This window comes from Salvia splendens, chromosome 5, assembly GCF_004379255.2.
Source record: "Salvia splendens isolate huo1 chromosome 5, SspV2, whole genome shotgun sequence".
Lineage (NCBI taxonomy): Eukaryota > Viridiplantae > Streptophyta > Magnoliopsida > Lamiales > Lamiaceae > Salvia > Salvia splendens.
The window spans coordinates 9,207,586-9,232,306 of record NC_056036.1 but is presented as its reverse complement, the minus strand read 5'-3'; the positions used below and the strand labels follow the sequence as shown (position 1 = coordinate 9,232,306).

Genomic DNA, 24,721 nt, shown 5'->3' with positions numbered 1-24,721 from the left:
ACAAACTAATCATTGATGACTTTTTGTTTTAAACGCTAAGTAATATTCTTTCCGTCAATAAAGTAAGGGTAGCATCGGTTTTAATATGCAATTTGTAAAATATAACACTATTTGTTATTTAGTCAAAGCTGTACTACATTTAAGTCCGAGAGGTTGGGCCCCTCAAAGTAGACAGACAAGAAAATGTGGGCCAGACCGAATGCAGGTATTTAGTGGGCTTAATTACATTTCAGGCCCACTACTCTGTGCTTTGACTTGTATATTGTCGGGTAATTAGTCCCCTACGGGCCGGGTCTTCTTTAAGAACACGGGCCCTCCAAAATTAAATTCTCGAATCGTTTACATCAGTCCATAATTCATAATCTATAAGAAATCATTACATTTAAAATCTCAAATTTTGGATTTATACTTTTAAAACACTCCAATGTTTGAATTTGAAGTAAATTTATTTATTCTAATTGTGTGCATTAGTTTTGCGCTGAAATGTATATACATTCATCCGATGCCAAAACTCATCTCCTCAGCCATGAGATGTTGTTGACAACACAGAAGGCAAACTCATTTACTCAGTCATGAGATGTTAGAAGACTCAAATGCCTTCAGTCAACTTTGTGTTTCAATATTATTAGTATATGAGTAATAATGTCTGAATGAATATCAGCTTAAAAATTTTGCAACAATTAGAAGAGATCAAAGATTGAAATCTTTTTAAACGATTTTAAAACTGAATCTGATTTGCAACAGATCTAAAGTTAGTAGGAGTAATTAAAATTACAAATAATTTTGTAAACAAGACTCACTAAAGTAGTTTTATTGTGATTTCAGCAGTAAGATGCATAATTGGAGTTATCAAAGAATCCTCATACAGTTATCGATCTCATTCATTTTTCATAGCAACCAAAAGGATTCTCCATAAGTCTTTGCATTCTTCTTTTTTAGCCTTCAAATCTCACTTAATCTGCATTATCGATAATAAGTAACCCTTAAAAAATCCATTTTTCATTCTTTCATTAATATAGTATTTAAATATCAATGAATACCAACTGGTGGTTCAAAACTCTCCATCACCATCACCCTTAACAATTTATACTATACAAGTACAATACTATTAATATATCATCATTGAAGGGCATCAATTCATCATTCTCAACAACTGAAAACAAATGGATGAAATATAATTTCACCTTGGTTTGGTATAGCTCTCACTGTCACTGCCAATTAACAGTGAATTTTAAGTGGCAAAGAATTCACTCACAACTAGTATGATCTCTTGGCTCGAAAATAATAGTTGCAAGATGTATATAGCAATCAAATCTAATCCCAATCCATCATGTCCCATTGCCATGATTCGAGCCATCTCCTCAGGAATAGGGCGTCAGTTCCCTTGTTTAACTACGTTCTTGTGGAGGCTCATACACCCGATCTCCTGCATCATCTGCACCACGTGCCTCATGGAGGGCCGTTTTGTTGGGAGCAGGCTCGTGCAGAGCAGCCCCAAGTTGAGCAGTCTGCAGATGTCATCTGTGTAGCCAGAGTTGAGTTTTGGGTCGAGCACACTGAGAACGCCCTTCTGATCTAGCGTCCAACACACCCAATTCACCAGATCCTTCTCACCAAACTCGGGATCCACAGGGAGTCTCCCGGTCACCAATTCAAGAATCACTACGCCAAAGCTGTAGACGTCGCTCTTCTCATTCACTCGAAGCGTGTAAGCGTACTCTGAAGTGGAAGTTGGTGATTTAGTTAGTTATTGATGACAGTCATGATAGTGTAAATATAGTAATTACTACTAGTAGTGAATTGTTGAGATAGAATCCAATAACAAAATTAGTATTGCTACATTGCATATGCCCTGTTTTGTACATATTCCATGCTAGTTTACTTTTAACAACTATCATAAAAGGTTATTAGTAGTAGTATGATTTATGTACGACTCCCATGGCACCTAAAACTGAACTTACACATACTAAAAGGGTAAGTAATTACACAACTCATATAAAATGTTTCACATTTATTTCATATGGGAAAAAGTGAAGTTACGAATATGGCATTGGATATGAACGGACTAACCAGGGGCGATGTAGCCACACGAGCCGGCGATGACAGACATCGACTTGGTGCCCTTGCCACTAGCATCATCCACCACCTTGGCCAGGCCGAAACCAGCAACCCTAGCTCCGTACTCGGAGTCGAGCAATATGTTGTTCGACTTCACGTCACGGTGGACGATCGGAGGAGCGCAGTCATGGTGCAAGTATGACAACCCCTCGGCGGCATCCACGGCGATCTTAAACCTGATCGGCTAATCTAACAACGTACTCTTTGTGCTGTGCAACAAATCACCTAAACTTCCATTAGACATGTACTCATAAACCAAGAGTTTACTATCTCTTGTAGTGCAACAACACCATAATTTCACTATATTCTTATGCCTGATCTTCCCCAAAGTCTCAACCTCTGCATCAAAACCATCATCCCTAATGCTCCCTCTCTCGATGTCGTCGCCGGCCTTCGACTGTCCCCACAGCCGCTTCACTGCCACGGCCTCGCCGTTGCTCAGCACCACCTTGTAGACCTTCCCCGACGCTCCTGTCCCGATCACGTTGTCTTCATCCAGAGCTTCCAATATCTCACTCTCGCTGAATCCCAGCTTGTGGAAAGACATCAACGTCCATTTTGAACTTTCGAGATTTGTCTTGACATTGTTGAATTTCTTGTATTTGATATAGAACCAAACTATGCCAAATATGAGAAGAATTCCAACTAGAACAAAAAGTGTTTTGATAAACCAAATGTAGCCCTTGTTTTTTTTATCTTAGCTGTTGCATAATCCTTGGATTTCTCCGCACAAACCCGGATTTCCTATAAAGCTGTCTTTGTACATGGCTTTGGCGTAATCTGAAGGAATGTGGCCACTGAGATTATTATACGAGAAATTGAAACGATTCAGCTTCAGATTCTGCAATGAAACAGGGATTTTGCCGGAAAATCTGTTTCTCGATAAATCCAGACAGTTTAGAACGGATAATTCCCCAATTTTGCCGGGGATTTCACCATAAAATTGATTGTCTGCTAAATTCAGCTCATTTAGCTTCTTCCAGGAATCAATGCCGATAGGAAATCCACCGGAAAACGCATTGTTGTGAAGATCGAGCTTCACTAATTGCCTGAGATTCACCACGCTGACAGGCAACGTACCGGAGAACTCGTTGTCGTTGCCGGAAATCTCCAATAGGTTTTCCAGAAATCCTATCTCCTCCGGCAGGTTGCCTGAAAACTTGTTCTCTGACAAAATCAACTGAGATAAATTCGACGCACCTGCAATAGTTTTCGCAATTCCGCCGGAAAACGAGTTCCCGATCAGCTCAAGCAATGACACGTGAGGAAGCCCCCAAAATCCGGCCGGTACCTCGCCGGATAAATTATTGTGCCCTAACCTCACACGGAGCAAGCTCCGGCACTCGCCGAGACTTGCCGGAATTTCGCCGGAAAACGAGTTCTCAATCAGCAACAGCTCTTCGAGAGCGCCGTTGGAACACAAACTCTCCGGAATCCGAGGTGAAAAATTGTTAGTCGAAACATCAATCCACCACAATGCCGAGTTTCTACCGAGATCGGAAGGCAACTCCCCTGACAGCCGGTTGCGAAAAAGCTTCAATTCATACAAATTCGGAGACTCAGCAATCACGTCCGGCAATCCGCCGTGCAAATTGTTCTCATACAGATTCAATGACTCGAGCGGCAATTCGCACAGCTCCACCGGAATTCTCCCAGTCAATTCATTCGTCGACGCGTCGAGCCGCCGCAGCCCCGTCATATTCGACCACCCGCCGCTTGGCAACTTTCCGCTCAACGAGTTGTTATACAGCTCGAGCTGAACGAGAGCCCTCAACTGAGTCAGCGAAGGCGGGATCGAACCGGACAACTCGTTGTAATCCAAATCAACAAGCCTACCGAGCCGACCCACCGAGTCAGGTATCTCGCCGGTTAAACTCGTCTGCGTCAGCCACTGCACCTCCAAATTAGTCAGATTCCCAATCTCCGGCGGGATCCGACCAGGCGAAAACGGGTTGTACGACAGGTTCAACATCTTCAGCGTCGTAACATTACATAAAAATGACGGAATTACCCCTTCCAGCAAATTCTCCACCAATGCGAGCACCTCGAGCTTCTGGAAGGTTCCGTAGCTCGCCGGAATTCCGCCGGAGAAATTGTTCCCGTTCAAATCGAGATACCGCAATCTCGTTAGCTCGGAGATCCGGCGCGGGAGCGCGCCTGTGAGGTAGTTCTGCGCCAGATCGAGATGCTGGAGCGCGAGGCAGTCGACGAGATCGTCGTCAGGGTGCGTGGAATTGATGAAATTGTCGTTAAAGGAGATGGAGGAGAGGCGATGAAGGCGGCAGAGGACGGAGGGGAAGGGACCGGAGAGGCTGGAAGCGGAGAGATCGAGCGAGACGACGGAGGAGGAGGAGTCGCAGACGACGCCGTTCCATTTGCATGGGGTTTCATCGTCGGGGTTCCAATTGGAGAGGGCGGCATTTGGATCGTCGAAATTGAGCTTCGCCTTTTGGAGGTAGAGGACTTCTTTGTTTAGAGAGAGAGTGAGGGAGGGGGAGAGAGAAACAATGAGGATGAGGAGGTGGAAGCAGCGGTTGAGGTGATGCATTTTTGTGGCGGTGGGTTTGGTTTGGTTTTTGAGTGGGAAGTTAGTTTTTGCCTTTTGGAGTGGGAAAGTTTTGAAAATTGTGGTTCGCTTTTATAGTATATGGAAAAGTTTTTTTTATTATTTTTAAGGGAAAAATTAAAATTGGTCCTGAAAATATGCTCATTTTACGTTAACAATTTCGTTAATATTTAACAGTCAGTGATTTTAATCACAATTTTGACCAACTTAAGCAATTTTTAATTATTTTATAATAAAAATTATTTTTTAATAAAATCATAAATTATTTATTCCAAATCATAAATTATTTATTCCAATTTTTAACAAGGTTCAAATCATAATTAAAAAAATTACAAAACACAAAATTTATTCCAAAACAAAATACCATAACTTAACATTTCTCAATCTAAAACCAAAACTCAATCGTCTCTCACTATAATTGGAGCAGATTTAGCAAATTTATTTTGAATTTTGGAATGGGTGTTTTATCAAACACTTGGTGTGCAACCAAGTTTGTACCACTTCTTCTTGCTCTCACCATTCCAAAGAAAACAAAAATTGTTCCACCACTCCAGATTGTTCACAACGAGCACTACAATTAAGCTGATTGTTCACCATTCTAGATTTTTCATCATCTCAAACTTCATTACTTCAACTTCAACAAAGAAACAAAATCAAAACTTCACAACAGTATCTAATTTATGTATGGCTCGATTTTTTTCATCGATTGATGCCAAAATCAAGCGAAAACTGTCACTTTCGGCCTCGCCCAGCGACGGCGAAGAAGTGTCGCCGCCGCCGTCTTCGTCGATGGGGTCAATTGGTTCGCACCACTTGAAAAGGTGCAATCTTTTCTCTCACAAACAAAGTAGAGCTTCCCCCTTGTAGATTTGCCATGGCTTTTCACGATTCAGAGTGAAGCAAGTTTCTTGCAATTGCAAGACTCGTACCGGCATCGGAGGTCGCTCGGCCGCAACTCTCGCGGGAACCTCTTTTGTACAACGAACGCTTCATACCTGATGACCTTGAGTCACTCCAATAACTAGGGTTCATCGCTGAAAAGAAGAAGAATGAAGTGGAAGAATGAAGAAGATGAAACGCGTATATTTTTAAGAATAATAATTTTTATTTTCTAAATAATTAAAAAATGTAATCAATATACATAATTGGGTCAAAATTGGCTTAACAGCCGTTGACCGTTTATTTATCACGGCGCCGTCCATTTTGGACTGATTTCGGCCCGATTTCAAATGTTTGGGATGCAATAATTCAAAACGTAATGTTTAGGACCAAAATCGTAAAATCGCGATATGTTTAGGATCATTTTTGGCCTTTACTCTAGGATTAAAAAAAAAAGTTGGAAGCGACGTTGTCTTTTTCATACCGTAAAGAAAATGTAGCTTCTTTTAGACATTTAGTCAATTTGAAGATTTTGTGTGAGTGGAATTTATCCGGTTGCAAAAAAATACTTGAAGATTTAGCATTGGCCAAGGATCTTAATTCTCAATGTAAAAATGAGAAATATTATTCCACAATCCACATTGTACCTCGAAATTCATTAGACATCGATTGTAGCTGAATGGCATTAAGCTTGAATTGTCAAATAATGCAAGTTCAAGCTTCTCTCAAATGCTTATTATGGGTTCAATTTTGAATAGTATCCCATTAAATTTGATAGAGTTAAACATAAAATTCATTTGAGGGTTCACAAAGTGGATGATAAAACAATAATAGTGGTCGGTGGGAATTAGATTATCATACTGAAACTGAAAATATACTACAAAGACGCAGAGACAGCAGTGTGAAATGAGCTCAAGTGCTGTGTTAGATCATTACAATGGCATGGGGAGTGTTCATAAGAGAGGAGAAAACTAAAATGAAATGTAGTAATAATAATATTAATAGTAAATTGAAATGAAGTAGTTTGTCCAAAGTTTCCTCACCATCAACACAGTTATAGCATGCTGTTTCATTTAGATTGTCTGATTTTGACCAAGTGATAACTAATTAAATCGCAAATCTTTTAGTTTCATTTTATTTATTTATTTTGGATTGCAATTTCTTTTTGTTAGAAAGCATGATTATAGTATTAACTCTATGTCAAGGGTGATTTTCATGTCCAACGTAATTTGCGAGCTCAATATGTTTGATTAATACATCTGTTATTAATTCCAACAGTATTACTATTAACGGGTAATCAGTCAATTTTAGTTTTATCATATTTATATGATAAAACCAGTAAATATGGAGTATTAGACAGCCATAATGTGCCGTGTCGTTATTCACAAAACCATTAATCTTCCAGTTTACAAGTTCCCATAATTCAATTTTTTTTGTGTTTGTTTTTATTTACTTACTTTATTAAAATCGGTATATGCGGCTATACTATTAGTCCCCCGTCTATCGTTAGAAATCTCATTTTTTGTGACACGAGTTTTAAGAAAAGTTGATAAAAAAAATTTAGTGAAATGTGAATTACTTGAATATGAGACTCTATTATCATTTATAGTAAAAATGAACAATGAATTTTATTCGTGGATAGACTAAACTGAAAAAAAAAACGGATTCCTATTCACGATCAATAGGAAGGAGTAGTAACTAAAAGGAGTGAAATTTTTATTAACTTATTTCTATCTATCCGGCAAAATTTGTAGCCGACAACTTTGTTCAAATGAGCGGTGGATAATAGGAGTAAAAATTCCATGACCTCTCCATACCTTGGCATAGTGAGTTGGGGTATCTCACCAATATCTTCTTGACAAATGGAAATTAAAAAGAGCCCACATACCACCTCAAATAAACACCAATTCAATAAATCTAATTGCACAAAAAATAGACATGTATTAATCATGGAAAGTGGCATTATATTACTACTATTAAATATGGAAATTATCATCAATAGGCGTGCAATATATATGCATATTGACCATACTTAATATTTTACACATAAAAATTTAATATATTAAAACTCATTTATTTACACATAAAAATTTAATCATACTGTACATTAGTATTTTTCATGCCAAGAGAAAAAATTATATTAAAACTCCTTGATAGTTGTAGTACTATTTTGAGGTTTTATGAATAAGACCCTTTTTTTTCTTGTTTTGTATTTATATATATACAAAAACTTTACACAAATAAAAATTGTGACTATAACTTATAATTTGTTAGCATATTAAGTAATCAATTATAATTTTCAATATTTCTTATTATGATGTAAAATAATTCAAGAAAATTTTAAAATAAGAAAAAAAATTGAAAAATTTTATTATTTTAAATAAAATAGCTTGATGATCACGGAAAAGTTTAGTTACATAAAAATAGTAGTACTATCAAAGAGTTGTAATATGATTTCTTTTTCTTGGCGTGAAAAGTAATGTAATATATTTTTTTATGTGTAAAATATTAATTACTTACATTAATAGGTCAATATACATATATTGTAAATATATTGTACGCCTATTTTATGATGATAATTTCCATATTTAATAGTAGTAATATAATGCCACTTTCCATGATTAATACATGTCTATTTTGTGCAATTAGATTTATTGAATTGGTGTTCATTTGAGGTGGCATGTGGGCTCTTTTTAATCTTCATTTGTCAAGGAGATATTAGTGAGGGACACCAACTCATTATGCCAATATGGTATGGATAGACCATGGAATTTTTACTCGGATAACAGACATTTTTTAGGATAAACCATCGATTTGGTTTAAATTCTAAATAATAATTTTTGGCTTAAATTCTAAACAATAATTTTTGTTGTCGTAATAATTGATACTTTATCGGTCTCCTAAAAACGACAAAGTTGTATATGTCACCAGTTTTAATGTACAATTGGTAAAGTAAGAAAAAAAAATGAGAAAAATGTAGTGAATGTAATGTTAGTGGATTGTGGGTCTACGTTATTATTAGTTTAAAATTTTCCTTACTTAGATTTTGTTTAATTTTAGGGGATGACCTAAAATGAAAAAACTAGTCTATTTTTTGGGATGGATGGTGTACTAAAAGATAATAAGAGGGTGTGCTCTAGACCATCCCATTTGATACATTAAATAGTAGTTTAATTTTATTGTTTATTTATTTTGGCAAGGGAAAATTTTCGCACTGTTATTGTTGAGTTTGGTGTCATATATATCACGATTTACGTTTTGACGCAAAAATAATGATCAGAAATTAAGCTAGCTTTGATGCAAGTTCCGAATACATAAACACATTTCAAACTTCCTGAATTATGGGACAAAGAAAAAATTCCTATATCAAAGTGCAAAAGCTAAATCACTTAGAAATATTCAATTTCTATTCATGTATTTTTATGGAGTAATGGCCAAAACTGGTCCTGAACATATGCTCATTTTATGATTTTGGTCTTATACTTTATCTTTTGAATTTTTGCATCATGGACATTTCAACTCGGATCACAATTAGTCCTACACTAACAATTTCGCCAATTTTTAAACGGTTTTAACCCGATTTTGATGGTTTTAACAGTCACATTTGGGTTAAAACCGTTTTAAAATCGGTCAAAATCGGGTTAAAACCGTTTAAAAATTGACGGAATTATTAGCGTATAACCAATTATGATCCGAATTGAAATGTCAAGGATGCCAAAAATCAAAAGATAAAATATAGGACCAAAATCATAAAATGAGCATATGTTTAGAATCAGTTTTGACTATTAGTCTATTTTTTTATATATATTAATGTTGTTAATGTAGAAAAACAACATTCTTTATTTTCCAATAAGTTCAAGTAGGTTTTCAGACGAGTAATGTAGTACCAACCAATTTTATTAGAAAAACATAGAATTGGGCAAAATGATTTTAACCTCTATTTTTGAAGTTTATGGAAAAAATGGCCAAAATAATTTGAACCTCTATTGCCCTTAAAAATTGTACATTAGGGCATCCGCGGTGGTGCGGATGTCCCGGCGGAATTCCCACTGCCGCGTCATAAGAACTTCCCACTACTCTGCCACGTCATACGGAATTCCCTTTGCACAGTGGCGGAATTCCCGACGGAATTCCCACATAAAAAAAATTCACAACTTTACAAATTAACCAATTTCCGGAAGTAAAGAATTTACGGAATTAAAATTTCGATGCGAATACGGAGAAAACGAACACACTTTATTTTTAAAAAAAGCATACTTCATTAAAAAAATACATAATTAATTTTTAAAAAGTACATTATTTTTAAAATAAAACCCGGCTCATCACTCCTCGGATCCCTCGCCGTCCCCGCCGCCGCCCCTCTCGCTGTCACCGCCGCCGCCACCCTCTCCGTCGCTATCCGTCATCGCGTCGAACCCCAAGTCACGGCGCATACTGTTGAGGAGGGGTCTAAGAGCATGCGTAACGCAAGGGGCCAGGCCGCATCTCGCGAGTCCCGGCCCGTCCCATGCATTACACGGAAGGGCGGCACGGCTCAGGCCCGTCCCGGTGACGCGTGACCGGCCTGGGGAGCGTCCCGCGTCCCGGCCCGGGACGGGGTTGCACGATGACGGGCCGCTACTGTTCATCGATTTTAATTTTTTTTTTTTTTTGCATTTTTAAGAAGAAGAATAAGAAGGGGGAGAGGGGGAAGAAGGAGGAAGAGGAAGAAGAAGGAGATGGAGAGGGGCGACGTTTTTTTCATCAATTTTAATTTTTTTTATTTTTTGCATTTTTAAGAAGAAGAAGAAGGGGGAGAGGGGGAAGAAGAAGGAAGAGGAAGAAGGAGATGGAGAAGGGCAACGTGTATTGCAGAATTTTAATTTTTTTATTTTTTTTTGCATTTTTTTTATTACTCTAATTTTTTGTATATTTTTTAGTTTATAATTTATTATTTTTGTATTAAAAATGAATTGCTCGTGTTATAATTGCTCAACGTATTTTATTTTACGTTCAAAATAGGTTGGAGTTGTGAATAGTGTCATTTATTAGTTGAGGCCCGGGCCGCAACCTCCAGGGTTACAGCAGTTGGGGCCTGGGCCGCAACTGTAGAAGAATGATGACGTGAAGGGGACTTGGGGCCGGAAATGGGGACGGGGTTATTGATGCCCTAAGCTTCAACGGGATGTATTTATAGAAAATCAAAAAAAAAATTAATGCAAAGGCCGGAATTTCGTGCGGAATTCCGTGACAGTCCACTCAATGGCGGACGTCAGGACGTAATTTCGCGTGGAATTCCGCGGAAGGCCGCGGACCTGCGACGTCCTCTTCCGAATTCCGTATCCGCGCGTGTGTGGCCTAATGGCGGACGTCCGCCATGGAATTCCACCACGTCCGTGGGAATTCCGCGTCGAATTCAGCCATTGCGGATGCTTTTAGGGGAAAATAGAATAGAAAAGGATAATGAATGGATATGGGAGCAAATTTCTTCTTCAATTCGCCAAAACTTGCTGAACAAAATCTGACGAGCGGAGCTACAGTTTGAGTTGCTCAACTCAGTCTGCGATGGCAAGATCGTTATTACTGCTTCTTGCCTCTTTCTTTCTCTCTCTAACTGCATCGAACGCCGTCGATTCTCTGGCCAGTACTGTATCACTGCCGTCTTGTTCCGATCACGGGAGCCAAAAGTTTATTGCGTGCGATGTGGAAGAGGCGAAGTTAAAATTGGCGCTATTAGGTATTCTCTATTCCAATAGTTGAGCGATTTATCATGCTTCATTTGAAATTAAGATTTGACACTGAGCTGCTGTAGTTCTGAATTGCAGAATCCATACTCGAGGAAAAAATTGGAGATCTAAACGCGAGAACTCAGTATCTCGGTGATTGCCAGAGGAGAATCGAGGAGTTCACATCAGAGATTGATCGTCTAAAAACCGAGCTGTCGAATTTTAAGGACGATCACTCGCGTAAAAATGTGAAGCTCATTGCTCTTGAGGAAGAGGTATTGTTTAATCTAGTGGTGATAGGTTCTGCATCCCAGCTGGTAGACTAGTTTGCTAGATTTATGGTTTTGGGAATGAAATCAAATGAATTTGGTGTATTTACGTAGGTCAGACTTCTCTGGGAAGCCTCTCGTAAGAATAACTTTGAAATCTACGATTTGGAGCAAAAAGCATTGGATGCTGAAAGAAGGTTAAAAGCAGTTGCTTCACAAGTTGAAGAGGTAGGTCCATTATGGTTTATTTGAATCTTGTGGTGCCATTATTAGCAGAAGCAATCCTCTATTTCAAAGTGACATTTCTGCCATTTTCCAATTTTATTGCAGCAAGGTGAGTTTTAAGAATTCAAAAAAATGAGTGCTAAAATGCCTAATAAACCTTCAAGAGTGTTTAGAATGTTGGCAAATGAGACAAGATCATCTAATTTGCATTCTTAGTATTGCTACTTGGTTTCCCTGAATGAACACATCTTTTTACAGAAAATTGGCTCTCGTTGAACACTCTTACTTATAAAAAAATTGTTAAAACTCGCGCCTCCAACTATGGAAGCAGATGAGATTGTATGTGCTATTTCAGTTCAACATAGGTGTCAAATGCTATTATAGATAGGAGGCAAATTATTCGATATAGGGATCTGGTCAGTAGATCATAAGCATTGTTTAACTCTCCTTATTTGTGATTCTGTGTGCAGACATCTCAAATTGTATCAGAACAATGGATTCAAATTCAGAAACTTGAGCAGGCTCTTTACATGGTGGAGGTATTTGTGAATTTCATCCCTGTTCTCGCAAGGTGTGTGTACAATTACATAATGAAAAACAACTTTATGGATTGATTGCACATTCATATTTGTCCTACAGGTGCAGACATCAAAAATTAGAAAGGAACTCTGGAAAAGATGCCCAGTTGTTAAGGTAGTATTTTGTTTCCTTAATGATTTGATCTATGAGATCTACTTCTTCCCAATTCCACGGAACTGTTAGTCAAGTTCTATTGACAAGAGTTTTACTGTTTAGCTTGTAGAGTCTAAATCTTTTCCATTCCCCGATTTTTCCTCTTTCTCCGAATATGCAAGTTGAGAATGATGCTCTTTGTTCTGTAGTTCTTTGTAAATCTTTACAATGATTTTTCCAAATCACTGATGGGGATCTTGGATCCTTATGTCCTGAGAGATGGATCTATGTTTGCTAGTTTGAAATCTAAATCCTTTCAGACATTTGCAGCTGTGAAGCATTACCATTATCAGGTATTGACTTTATTCCTTGCTGATCAATTGCATTTGTGAGCTTCATACTAACATGATATATTGTCAAATTGTAGGTAATTTTCTGCTGTTTAGTTGCATAGTATGTGTGCGCGATTGGGTGATATTTTCCACGAAAAATTTCCTTTTGTTCTGATCTAGGACCTAGGTATCCTTACACTTATTCAGCTCCTGAGTCCTGACTTGAAACTGGTGTAAAGCACCTTGATCTGACCCATTAGCATAACTTATTTTATAATGGATCTGGAGCCAGGTCAAAACTCTGCTTATAACTATTGGTTATGACTTATGAAGGAGTTCACTGGCCTGGCCCCCTTACTTTCTATGCCAGTTCTGCCTTGGTTTCAAACATTGTTGATTTGTGGGCGTTTCTGTTAAAGTTATTAAGAAATTCAGTAATTAACTGTGAGTTAATTGAATAGGCTAACTGTTTCACAAAAGATAAAACAATAGTTCATTGTAGTTTCATTTAAAAAAGTACCTACATGTCCTACTAATTTATTAGCTCTTGCTGCATTGTTGCAGCTATTTTATTTACTTTCTTCAAGCAGCATATTTAAAATTCAGCAAATTTTTCTTCATACTATTTTGCCACATAATGTTTGCCTAATTGAAATCCAATAGTGAATATAATTGAGCTTGACTATCTAGAGAAGATTGTGAATATGAAAAATCTTGTTGCATTGGCCTTTGGCTTATTTGTTACTATTATAAACTAACAATTATTGAATTATAGTTGCAAGGATTTGTAAGACATGCAATCGAGAGCCATGAACTAACTGCATCTCTTGCTCATGCGGAGGTTGTATTTTTTGTGGTACGATCTTTTCCTTAATTATGTTATTGAACTTTCTCCCATCTAAGCTTGCCACAAAAATGTTTCTACCATTTATCCCAAAGCTAACTCAATCTGCCAATTAGGCATCATCTCTCGTTGCTTTCCCTGTAATGATGGCCTGCATGTTACTACTATCACAATTTAGCTAGCTGGAAACAGATACTGCCTTGTGGATAGAGGTAATATGCTAATCCATATGAAAATCTCTAGTCACCTTTTTGTCCAATAAAATATCAGCTGGCGACTGCCAGGAAGTCGATAGGGACATATTTCTGGAAAATGCTGTGGAATTAGGGACTATCTTGGTTGTGGAATTGGGGACTACCTTGGTCGTTTCCTGTGAAGATCTTAAGGATATTTCCAATATTAAAGCTTTCATTAGCGTTTCGTTCGTGCAATGCTTCAACTGTCAGAAGTTGAGTTTTCATGGCTGGACCGACTGGAAGGTCTGCAGTTTCAGAATACTAACATCTTTCAGTAGGACTGCTTCTGACATAGTCACATTTCTTTGAGGTGGGAAAAAATGCTTTGGTGTTTGCTGCTGGTCATAGAGAACCGTTTTAGACTATAGCAAATTTATTTGAAGTACTTATTGTTAATTCAACCAGTTAACCCATTGGGCTTTATTCTTTCCCACATTCTTTTTTAAGATTGTGTTTTTTCCATTCCCACACTCATAAGATAAAGTAATTTGAGTATTTGTATTGATATAGAGGTATACTTTATGATCACAAAATAATCAATTTTCACAGAATCATGACTAAATTGATAGAAAAGGAAACGCTCCTGAACTTTTTTTTTTTTTTAAATCTTGTATTTGAAAAATGCGATGTTTACTTTGATGGATTAATTAGTTTTAGCTTATTATGTATAAGGTCTTGCAGGAACGACTTAATCTAGAGATATTAACAGCATATTCATGATCCACTCTAGCTATGACTGGACCATAAAAAGAATACACACACTTACAAAATGTGCACATGATCAGAATTAATTGTTTCTGATTGAATATGACCATCGACACCCGTAGTAATGAGCATATGGCAAGCACAGTCGATGAAATTTAATATTGATGGAAGTAGGGCTGGCAAAATATGTCGAAATACCGCAGTTACCGTACCGAAAAAATATCGAAAATACCAAATTTTCGGTATACCGTACTTTTCGGTACGGTATCATACCGTACCGACAGTTTTACAGTTTTAGGTACGTTAAAGGTATGTATTTTGTATATACCGCGGTTTATCGCGTTATACCGCATCATACCGCAATTGCGGTATATACCGTAAATTTGCGGTATATACCGCAAATAACACGGTATACCGCAAATACGGTATATACCGGAAATCACGGTATACCGCGGTATACCGCATATTGCGGTATACCGAAATCACGGTACGGTATACCGACAAAAGCGGTACGGTAACGATATCTAAATTTTGGTATACCGACTTTTCGGTATACCACAATTGCGGTATACCGACAAAAGCGGTACGGTAAAGGTATGGTTTTTGGTCATACCGCACGGTACGGTACGGTATGCGGTATGACCATTTCAGCGCGGTATCCCGTACCGTTCCAACCCTAGATGGAAGTGAGGTAAGAAAAAGTTAAGAGCTATATTTATGACCCAACAATGTTATAACAATGTAAAGAGTTAGTTGTATGCAACATATATATATCATATGTATGGGCACATGCATTGTATTTCCACATACTATTGTTTTTTCATGCCCCACACCACTAAACCCATGCATAGTTAACCCAATCCATCTACTTCAGTAAATACGTACTAGTAAATATTGTAACAAGGATTAGGCATAGAAATCGCCCCCTATAAATGAAGCAAGAGTTACATTCAAAACACTAAACTATCAATTCCCTCTCTTGAGATGGCCTCCACCACTCAATTTTCTCTTTTCCTACTCCTTATCACACTCTCAGAGTCATCCTCACTCATTCATGCAAGAGACAGCCAATTTTTCAACAAAGCCGATTTCCTCTACTACGCCCGCGACTCCTCCCAATCGCTTCCTTCCACCACCATCCCATCCACCGAGCGCCTCCCCAGGAACTACAATCTGGTGGCTTACGTCACCTTTCCGGAATCCACGGGCAGCTTCAACTCCAATCCTAACAACAACTACTACGGTGGCGGGATGAGTGATACGAAAAATAAATTTTACAACAAGAATTTCTTTGGAAATAGTGAGAATGCGTATGAATTCAATGGTGAAGGATATCAGACTCAAGATGAGTTTGAAGATGATGAAGTCAATAATTAGCCTTGACTAGGAGTACTAATTTATAAGTATGCCAGATAATTTGTGTCTAATTTTACGGTAATAGTATTAATTATTATATGTATGTCTTTCATTTGATGTTTTGTGCTGTTTAATGTTGTGAATAAAGAATGAAATATGAGACTTTGATGATTGATTTGTCTTGGTCTGTTATAACTTATAAATGCGGTATAATTCTATGCCACTTAGTATTACTTTATTAATCACGTTAGATATTATATAGGAGTTAAAATGAAATTGTGAAACATTAATATCTATTCACCTATATACCAACATATTAATTCAGAAGCACATACCATGCGTGTCCTTATATATGTCTCTACTTGAAATGGAGACGCATTGAACACATGTAGTATGATTTTTATTTTGGGAATGTATTGATGATTAATTATAGGTCGCAAGCTACTACAGTTATTTAACTTGATTTTGAAACTTGAAAGCACAATTAGATGTAAATATCAAAATATAAATATTTACGAAATTAGTTTATAAAATCATTATATAAAAGAAATGATAATATGAATCCATCTAAATATACGGCCGGGTACTACAACACTAAAAACTGGCTTTAGCGAGCAATGATGTGCTCAATTACAGTTTAAATTTGATGAGCATCGATGGTCACAGTCGCACTTGGGCTTTTGTATTTTTTTTTAAATATTTGATTAAACAAGCACAAAACCTCTGTTATTCCCTGACACTATTTATGAGCTCTATAACCAAATCACATACTACTACTATTGCCTTCATCCCAAATAAATTGGGTCATTTCTTTTAGGCATAAAGATTAAAAAACTGTGTTAAACGAGTTAATTGATAATAAAATAAAATAGGGGGAATGAAAAGTAGAAAAGATAAGAGAGGATAAAGTAGGTGCTGTGATGAAGTAAGAGTGATGAGGTGTTTCGTTTTTTGTCAAAAAAAAAGACTCCATTTTGTTAGGATATCCTAAAAAGAATATGACTCCAACTTAATTGAAACGGATGAAGTATTATATATGACACTTTTGAGAAGATATTGGTGGTTCTCCTTTAGTTCCTTGTTCATATTGGATTGATATTGCATAATCGCCTTGTATAACAATTGAAACAACTATTTTATTCTCATTTGTACTAAAAAAAGTTTGTCTTTCAATCCGATCAATCATTTAATATACTTTAATATCTCTTATTTAAAAGTAGAAACTAATCTCTTAAAATCAAAACTTTCTATTATATGAATTTTTTTTCCTAATAAGGTGGGACTCATTCTCCACAAATAATACTTTAATTATTTTTTACTCCCTCCATCCCCAAGAATAAAGTATGAGAGAGGTAGAGAGAAAAAGTAATTAAAATATTATTAGTGGAGAATGAGTCTCACCTCGTTATAGAGAAAAGACTTTTCGAAATTAGAAAGTGCATATTTTATGAGACGAATTAAAAAGAAAATAGTGCATATTATTGTGAGACGAATGAAGTATTTTGTATCTCTTACTTACCAATTGCACGTTAAAATTCATATTATTCCAAAAGTTTTTATTTTAAAAAAATTATTTAATGTTAGCTTGATCCCCAAGGTCATCTCATATTATTCCAAAAGTTTTTATTTTAAAAAAATTATTTAATGTTAGCTTGATCCCCAAGGTCATCATTGACTTGTCTAATTTGCATATGCACAAAAACAAAAATAATGAATAAAACGTTTAAAAGTCTTGAATAAAATGCGCGGGAACGAAACTTGTCCAAATACGTGTCACTCATAGATTTTCCTATCCAAGAAAGTGAGGAACCCCATTCCTATACATATTATGGTATTATCACAATATCACCTTCAAATTTTAACATTTCAAAAATTATATTCTGTCAAAGATGCTCGAGGGAAGAAGAATTTCGTACGAAGATGACGGCGCCCCCACCGACTGCCCGCCTAAAGCAGGGGAAACTCGAACTAGGAGAAGGACGTTGATGATGGGAATACGCGAAACTCATTCTAAATCAGAACAACAAACGCAGCCGGATGAGAAATCACCGGAGAAGCAACAAATCGACGTTGAGACACTGAGGAAGCGGTCGAGGCAGGAGTATTTGATGATGAGAGAGAAGAAGAAACTGGAACAACTGATAAATGATGTAGAAGACCAGGAATACTTGTTCCAAGGCGTCGATCTCACTAGCGAGCAGAGATTGAAGAGACAGATCTGCGATCTCGTTGGAAAGAAAATCGATTGCTCCAAAGAATATAGGATTCCTGAATCTTATGATGGAAATCGGCGAAAGGGATTCGATGCAGCATTGCAGCGTTACACCGATCCAGATCCTGATCCAGCTTGGGAGGAGCACCAATTCGGAAAAGCAATTATGAAACATCAGAAGAAGAATTGCGATTACGAGTTTGTGTTTGAACATCAGATCGACTCTGTTAAGACGGAATTGATCGATAGCGGTGATAGAATTGAGGAAGAATCGCCATTGCCAGAGCTGGAAAACGAGAAGAAGAATTTGCCTATCTACGCCTACAAGGAACAGTTGATGAAGGCGGTGGACGATCACCAGGTGCTTGTGATAGTAGGTGAGACCGGCTCCGGGAAGACGATTCAGATACCGCAATTTCTCGACGAGGCGGGGTACACGCGACGAGGAATGATCGGATGCACGCAGCCACGGCGCGTGGCGGCCATGAGCGTCGCCGCTCGAGTTGCTCGAGAGAAGGGGGTGAAGCTAGGGAACGAAGTCGGCTACTCGATTCGATTTGAAGACCGCACATCGCAGAAGACGGTTCTGAAATACATGACGGATGGAAGGTTACTCCACGAATTCCGTCAACAGCTTCGCAAAGAGCCGATTCTCGCGAGCTACAGTGTGATAATGGTGGATGAGGCACATGAACGAACAGTCAATACAGACATTCTCTTCAGTTTGCTCAAGGATGTTACTCGAGCTCGTCCCGATTTCAAATTGATCATCTCCAGCGCAACTCTTGATGCAATCAAGTTCAGTGATTACTTCGATTCAGCCCCAATTTTCACAATTCCCGGAAGGAAATTTCCGGTTGAAATACTTTACACTAGGGCACCGGAGCCAGATTACTTGGCTGCTGCTGTTGCTACTGCTCTTCAAATTCATGCCACGGAGGAGGCCGGAGACGGAGACATCCTTGTTTTCTTGACAGGGCAGGAGGAGATTGAGGCGGCGGAGGTAATTGTTAGTGAAAAGATTAGAAAGGTGGGAACAAAAATGGCTGAACTCATAATTTGCCCAATTTATGCAAACTTGCCTTCAGAGGTGCAGGCTAGAGTGTTTGATCCTACTCCAAAGGGGGCAAGGAAGCTTGTTCTTGCAACTAACATAGCTGAAACATCTTTAACAATAGATGGGATCAAATATGTTGTGGATTGTGGCTTTGCCAAGATGAAGTCATACAGTCCTCGGGTGGGAATGGAGTCGTTGGTGGTGGAGCCTATCACGAGAGCATCGGCGAATCAACGGGCTGGGAGATCTGGTAGAACGGGTCCAGGTAAATGCTTCCGGTTGTATACTGCTTATACTTTTGCTAATGAATTGGATGAAAACATCGTGCCTGAAATACAGAGGACTAATTTGGGGAACGTGGTGCTGACTCTCAAGAGCCTCGGTGTTGATGATCTGCTGCATTTCGACTTCATGGACCCTCCACCGGCTGAAGCTTTGGTTAAGGCGTTGGAGCTTCTTTATGCTCTTGGAGCTCTCAACAAGAGAGGTGAGTTGACAAGAGTTGGAGAGGTTATGTCTGAATTCCCGCTTGATCCAATGTTATCTAAGATGATTGTTGCTTCTGAGAAATATGGTTGTTGTGATGAGATCATATCGATTTCTTGCATGCTATCTGTTGGGAATTCGATCTTTTGCAGGCCTAAGGGGAAGGAAATTCTAGCAGACAACGCGCGTAGGAGTTTCCACATGGGAGACGTGGGAGATCACATTGCATTGCTCAATGTATACAATTTTTGGAAGGACAACAATTTCTCATCTCAATGGTGCTATGAAAATTATGTGCAGGGGAGGAGCATGAGGCGGGCTAGGGATATACGTGATCAGCTGGAGAGGCTGGTGGCACGGGCTGGCATCCCGCTGCTGTCAAATGTGAATGATTTGGACGCGATCAAGAAGGCCATAGCATCGGGGTTCTTCCCCCACTCTGCTAGGTTGCAGAAGCACGGGGACGGGTATGTGACTGTGAAACATAAGCAGAATGCGTGTATCCACCCGAGTTCTGGTCTAGCAGAGGTGTGTCCGAGATGGGTGATGTACCATGAATTGGTGTTGACGACGAAGGAGTTCATGAGGCAGGTGACTCAACTCAAACCAGAATGGCTGCTTGAGGTCGCTCCTCATTATTACAAAGTGGAAGAGGTCGGGATCTGAATCTCACTATTCAACTGCATAATATTGTCATCAAATAATGTGGCTCAGTATTTTTCATATATTGTGGTAGTTGTTTGTTGAACTTGTTATGTTTCTTTCAAATATAGAGGCCCTTGTACTTGTGAAAATTGATTATGTATTATTTGATGTTTTTACATTTGTTTTGATATTAAGATTAGTGAAAAAGCTTCGGATGTCTAACCACTTGTTTAATGTTGTCACTATTATGTCGGGCACGGATCCTCTGCTGTGCCTATAAACACAGCAGGGCGAGCTGTACTCTCAATACGGTGCCGTTTTGCCCAAAAATGCTGCAATCCAAATTGTAAAATAGTGTAAGTAATTGTAAAAGTTTTTGCTTTTCATTTTCTTCCCTACTATGACACACTTTGGCGCCGCTGTAACTTTGTTCTTATCCAATGTAAAACACAAAATAGTGTAGATTGTAAGAAAGCCATTCGACCACTACATTCGATGATCAAATAAAGCAGTCCAAACACTTCCTTTATTTGTGAAAGTTTTTCCCCTTTTTCTTTTCCTCCCAAGTGAGAAACACTTTGGCCGATGCTGTAACTTTCTTCTACTTCAAGATAGAACACAAAATAGCAAGAAAGATACAAGATGATTACATATGTCAGATAATTAAGAAGCTGCAACATCTCCATAAAATATGTGAACAACATTGAAAAAATAAGCTATGTGAGGGCTTTGAGATTGCATTCTTAATTTCTTATTATTTATCATGATAGGGATAACAGGGAATGGAGGGTGGCATTTGATTCTAAATGCGAGGATGGATGATTCATTTTAGTGTTGCAGGTTTTAGATGATTGAATCAATTTGCTGAAGCTGCTTTTAGATAATTATAGTCTTAAAAGAACACAGAGATCTTTTGTTAATTGATTGCAAATTGGAGCACAAATTGTTTTTTGCTATATTCCAAAATTTCAATTTCGTAAACTATATCCCAATTGAAATTTGATTACTGTTTACACAAAACAGAACATTAAAAACTTGGATCGGTAATTGCTGGATCCATTTCCTGCTGTATTTGATGATTTGTTACAGTATTTTTTTGGAGATTTTTATGTAAGGCATTAGCAATGGGGCGCCCTAAGGCGCGCTACGTCATCAGTTTTATCCCCCTACCCCCACCTGCAATGGGGCGCCCTAAGTCGCGCTCTATGAATTTTCATTTCATTTCATTTATAGAAAATTTAAATAATACACAAAATTGGGAAAAACTTCATTCATTTATAGAAATTAATACATTACAATACGAATTAAAAAAATACGCAAACTCAGTGACGGCGGTTACGGGCCCACACTTCTTCAATCATGTCGTTCATGAGCTGAACATAGTCTTGTTGGTTGCGCATTGAGACCTGGCTAACTAGAACCTCATTGAAGCCCGACGGTAATCCTCTAGCGGGGGGCTTGGTCGCCGTGCTGGACGAGCTAGATGCACCGTCATCATCGTTCCAGTCGGTGATGCTCCCACCCTCATGCTCGACTATCATGTTGTGCATGATTATGCACGCGTACATGAAATCGGCGATGACTTTCTTGAACCAGAGACGAGCCGGCCCTTTCACAATTGCCCACCTTGCTTGGAGCACACCAAATGCCCGCTCGACATCCTTCCGCGCCGACTCTTGCTTTTTGGCAAATAAAGCCCTCTTCTCACCAATTGGGCAGCTGATCGTCTTCAGAAAAACAAGCCACCGTAGATATATGCCATCGGCCAAGTAGTACCCCATGTGGTGTTGGCGCATGTTGGCAGTGAACTCGATGGCCGGGCCGTTTCCATTGCATTGCTCGGTGAAGAGGGTGGATGAGTTGAGGACGTTAATGTCATTGTTCGACCCGGCTACGCCGAAGTAAGCATGCCAGATCCAGAGCCGATGGTCAGCGACGGCTTCGAGGATCATCGTCGGGTGGCTGCCTTTGTATCCACTTGTGAATTGTCCTCTCCACGCCGTCGAACAATTCTTCCACTGCCAGTGCATACAGTCGATCCTCCCTAGCATCCCAGGAAAGCCGTGCGCCGTCTCGTGCATCTTCATCAGGCCCTGGCAATCAGCGGCCGTCGGCTTGCGCAAATATGTGTCGTTGTAGGCCTCCACAACTCCCCTATAAAATCTCTTCAGGCACTCCCGGCCTGTTGTCTCCCCGACGTGGAGGTACTCGTAGAAAATGTCCGCCGTGGTGCCGTAGGCCAACTGACGGAGTGCAGAGGTACACTTTTGCAACGGTGAAAGGCCGGGTCTGCCGATGTCGTCTTCCCGATACGTGAAGTATTCATCACGTGATGACAACGTCCGGACAATGCTGAGAAAAAGGTAACGCGGCATTCTAAACCGACGACGGAAAACAGTCTCTCACCACCGTGGTTGATCGGCAAAATAGTCTGCAATCAGACGCTCGTGAGCTGCAGCGCGGTCGGGTCGGACAGAATTCCGACGTCGAATAGGCCAGTGGATCTGCTCCGCCGCCGTCGCCGCCTCCGCCGCTGCCGCATCGCGCTGCATTTGGGCTAAGCATTCCGCCATGGCCTCTTCAACGGCTGCATCTAAGGCTTCCGAGGTGGACGAGGTCGAACTACCCGACTCCGAGGAGCTAGAACTAGTGGCTTCATCGTCGTTGTTCATTTTGGTATTCGAGAGAGGTAGAAATGTGAGAGATGAGCGAAATGAGAGAGGTGAGATGTTCGTACGAACAAGTGAATGAGAAACGAGGTTTAAATAGCCATAAAAACGCGTGCCATCGTCCGCGACCATCGTCCGCCGATCCCGCAATGGGTCGCCCGATGGCGCGGACGATGGCCTACCGTCCGCGCCATCGTCCGCCGATCTCACAATGGCCCATCGTCCGCGCCATAGGGCGCGCCCTATGGATCGGCTGCGGACGAAGGGGACGGACGATGGCGGGCACCCACAATGGGGGCATCGTCCACGCCCGAGGACGATGGACGCCATAGGGCGCCCCATTGCGGGTGCCCTAATTGTCGTATGGCCCACCTAAATCATTTTGGATCGGAAATTATTTTTTAAATCACGTTTTTTCCTTTCAAAAACTCTTAATTAGAGAGTAATTTTTCCTTTCGAGATACTCTCAAAAAATCAATTCCGAATCAATCAATTTTGACATCATTTTTTAAAAACATCTCTGAAGTTCCTCTATTTTGAACTACTATTCTATTCATTTCAATTTTCATTTTTTAATGCTAATATATTCAATTGATCAGAAAGATGATATTGATTTGATTGATATTCATCGATTTATAACATAATAAGTTCTAAATATAGGATGATTTACCATAATAATTGAAATGACCAACATCATAATCATAGATTTTTTTGGATCAATAGAATCAGTTGTCATTGTAACTGAATATTATTACTGAATTGGAGTATTTTTCACAAAACGATTTAGGGGAATCTGATTCTAGGAAAAAGGCCCCCCTAAAAAAAATATTGAAATCTTCCAATATTCATCATTTGCTCACTAAGCATAGGAGATACACCATTACTCTCTCAATTGTCATGGGGAGAGGGAAATTTAAGGGCAAGCCCACTGGCCGCCGCCAGTTCTCCACTCCTGAGGAGATGCGTATGTTTTCCCCTAATTTTGTTTGATTCTGACGCAAATATAATGATGATCTGCGATGGAGAATGATAAATTAATTGTTGACTTGAACAGATTTGTTCTGGGTTTTTTTTTGGAGGCTGGCACCTGTTATTCAATTTCGGATTGATTGGCTGTCATAGGACATAGCAAAGTCTTAAATTAAGACTATAGTATGTTTTATGGCATCAATAATTCAATACTTCAAGATGCCAAATTTGTCATATTTCTTCCCTCAAGAGTCGAGACATTGTGAGATTTTTAAACATTAAAGCATTTTACATTCTATACAAAAACTTAATTGTATTCAGCTTCTTCTGGAAATGAAGTTAGTCATATCTTTGGGGTCAAGATGTTGTTACACTTACATATACTTCCTTGATTGACAACAAGCAACCTTAAAGGGCATAAATCTTGTTGTTGCTTCACTCATAAATCGAGATATGTGGATGCACGATTAGTTTATTAGAATTTAACCCATATGTTTCGAGATATCATATTTGTAGGAGTCTCTTTATTATTCTTTGGAAAAACTTTATGTCAGTGTCAATTGGATCCAGGGCGCTAGTAATTTGTGATGCTGAAAGTCAAATTTTGGGAGCTTCATTTCTGTAGAAGCAGGAAGTAACTGAGGAAGTAGAAGATGAGATATCTGAGGCCTGTATTCTAGGCTGTTGCATCTTAGGAAGGGCTTCTCATTCAATCAGTGTTCTCTGGTGAAATGGGTAATGATGGGGTGCGTACTAAACAAGCCCAACAGCAATGA

General features: G+C 39.0%; 2 protein-coding genes, 1 long non-coding RNA gene and 1 pseudogene across 6 annotated transcripts; 3 read left to right on the top strand and 1 right to left on the bottom strand.

The window, feature by feature from the left end:
• Positions 1–1,090: 1,090 nt before the first annotated feature.
• Positions 1,091–4,708, bottom strand: LOC121803540 (annotated as a pseudogene).
• A 6,285-nt stretch (positions 4,709–10,993) lies between these two features.
• Positions 10,994–14,292, top strand: LOC121805237. 2 transcript variants are annotated; one of them, XM_042205038.1, is made up of 9 exons: positions 10,994–11,279; positions 11,368–11,543; positions 11,652–11,765; positions 12,233–12,301; positions 12,402–12,455; positions 12,644–12,787; positions 13,542–13,622; positions 13,727–13,822; positions 13,895–14,292. In XM_042205038.1, exons 1-8 carry the CDS (start codon positions 11,108–11,110, stop codon positions 13,790–13,792), a joined length of 876 nt encoding a protein of 291 aa, XP_042060972.1. In that variant the 5' UTR covers positions 10,994–11,107; the 3' UTR covers positions 13,793–13,822; positions 13,895–14,292. The 2 variants fall into 2 exon arrangements, with proteins under 2 accessions (XP_042060972.1, XP_042060973.1); XM_042205039.1 differs by having other exon boundaries at positions 13,881–14,292.
• A 3,373-nt stretch (positions 14,293–17,665) lies between these two features.
• On the top strand, positions 17,666–20,529 carry LOC121802584 (pre-mRNA-splicing factor ATP-dependent RNA helicase DEAH1-like). 3 transcript variants are annotated; one of them, XM_042202270.1, is made up of 2 exons: positions 17,666–19,663; positions 19,963–20,136. In XM_042202270.1, exons 1-2 carry the CDS (start codon positions 17,797–17,799, stop codon positions 19,983–19,985), a joined length of 1,890 nt encoding a protein of 629 aa, XP_042058204.1. In that variant the 5' UTR covers positions 17,666–17,796; the 3' UTR covers positions 19,986–20,136. The 3 variants fall into 3 exon arrangements, with proteins under 3 accessions (XP_042058204.1, XP_042058203.1, XP_042058202.1); XM_042202269.1 differs by having other exon boundaries at positions 19,815–19,973; XM_042202268.1 differs by having other exon boundaries at positions 17,666–20,529.
• A 3,314-nt stretch (positions 20,530–23,843) lies between these two features.
• Positions 23,844–24,265, top strand: LOC121803481. Its single transcript, XR_006051020.1, has 2 exons — positions 23,844–23,940; positions 24,031–24,265. It is a non-coding gene; the product is annotated as an uncharacterized LOC121803481 (long non-coding RNA).
• Positions 24,266–24,721: the final 456 nt, after the last annotated feature.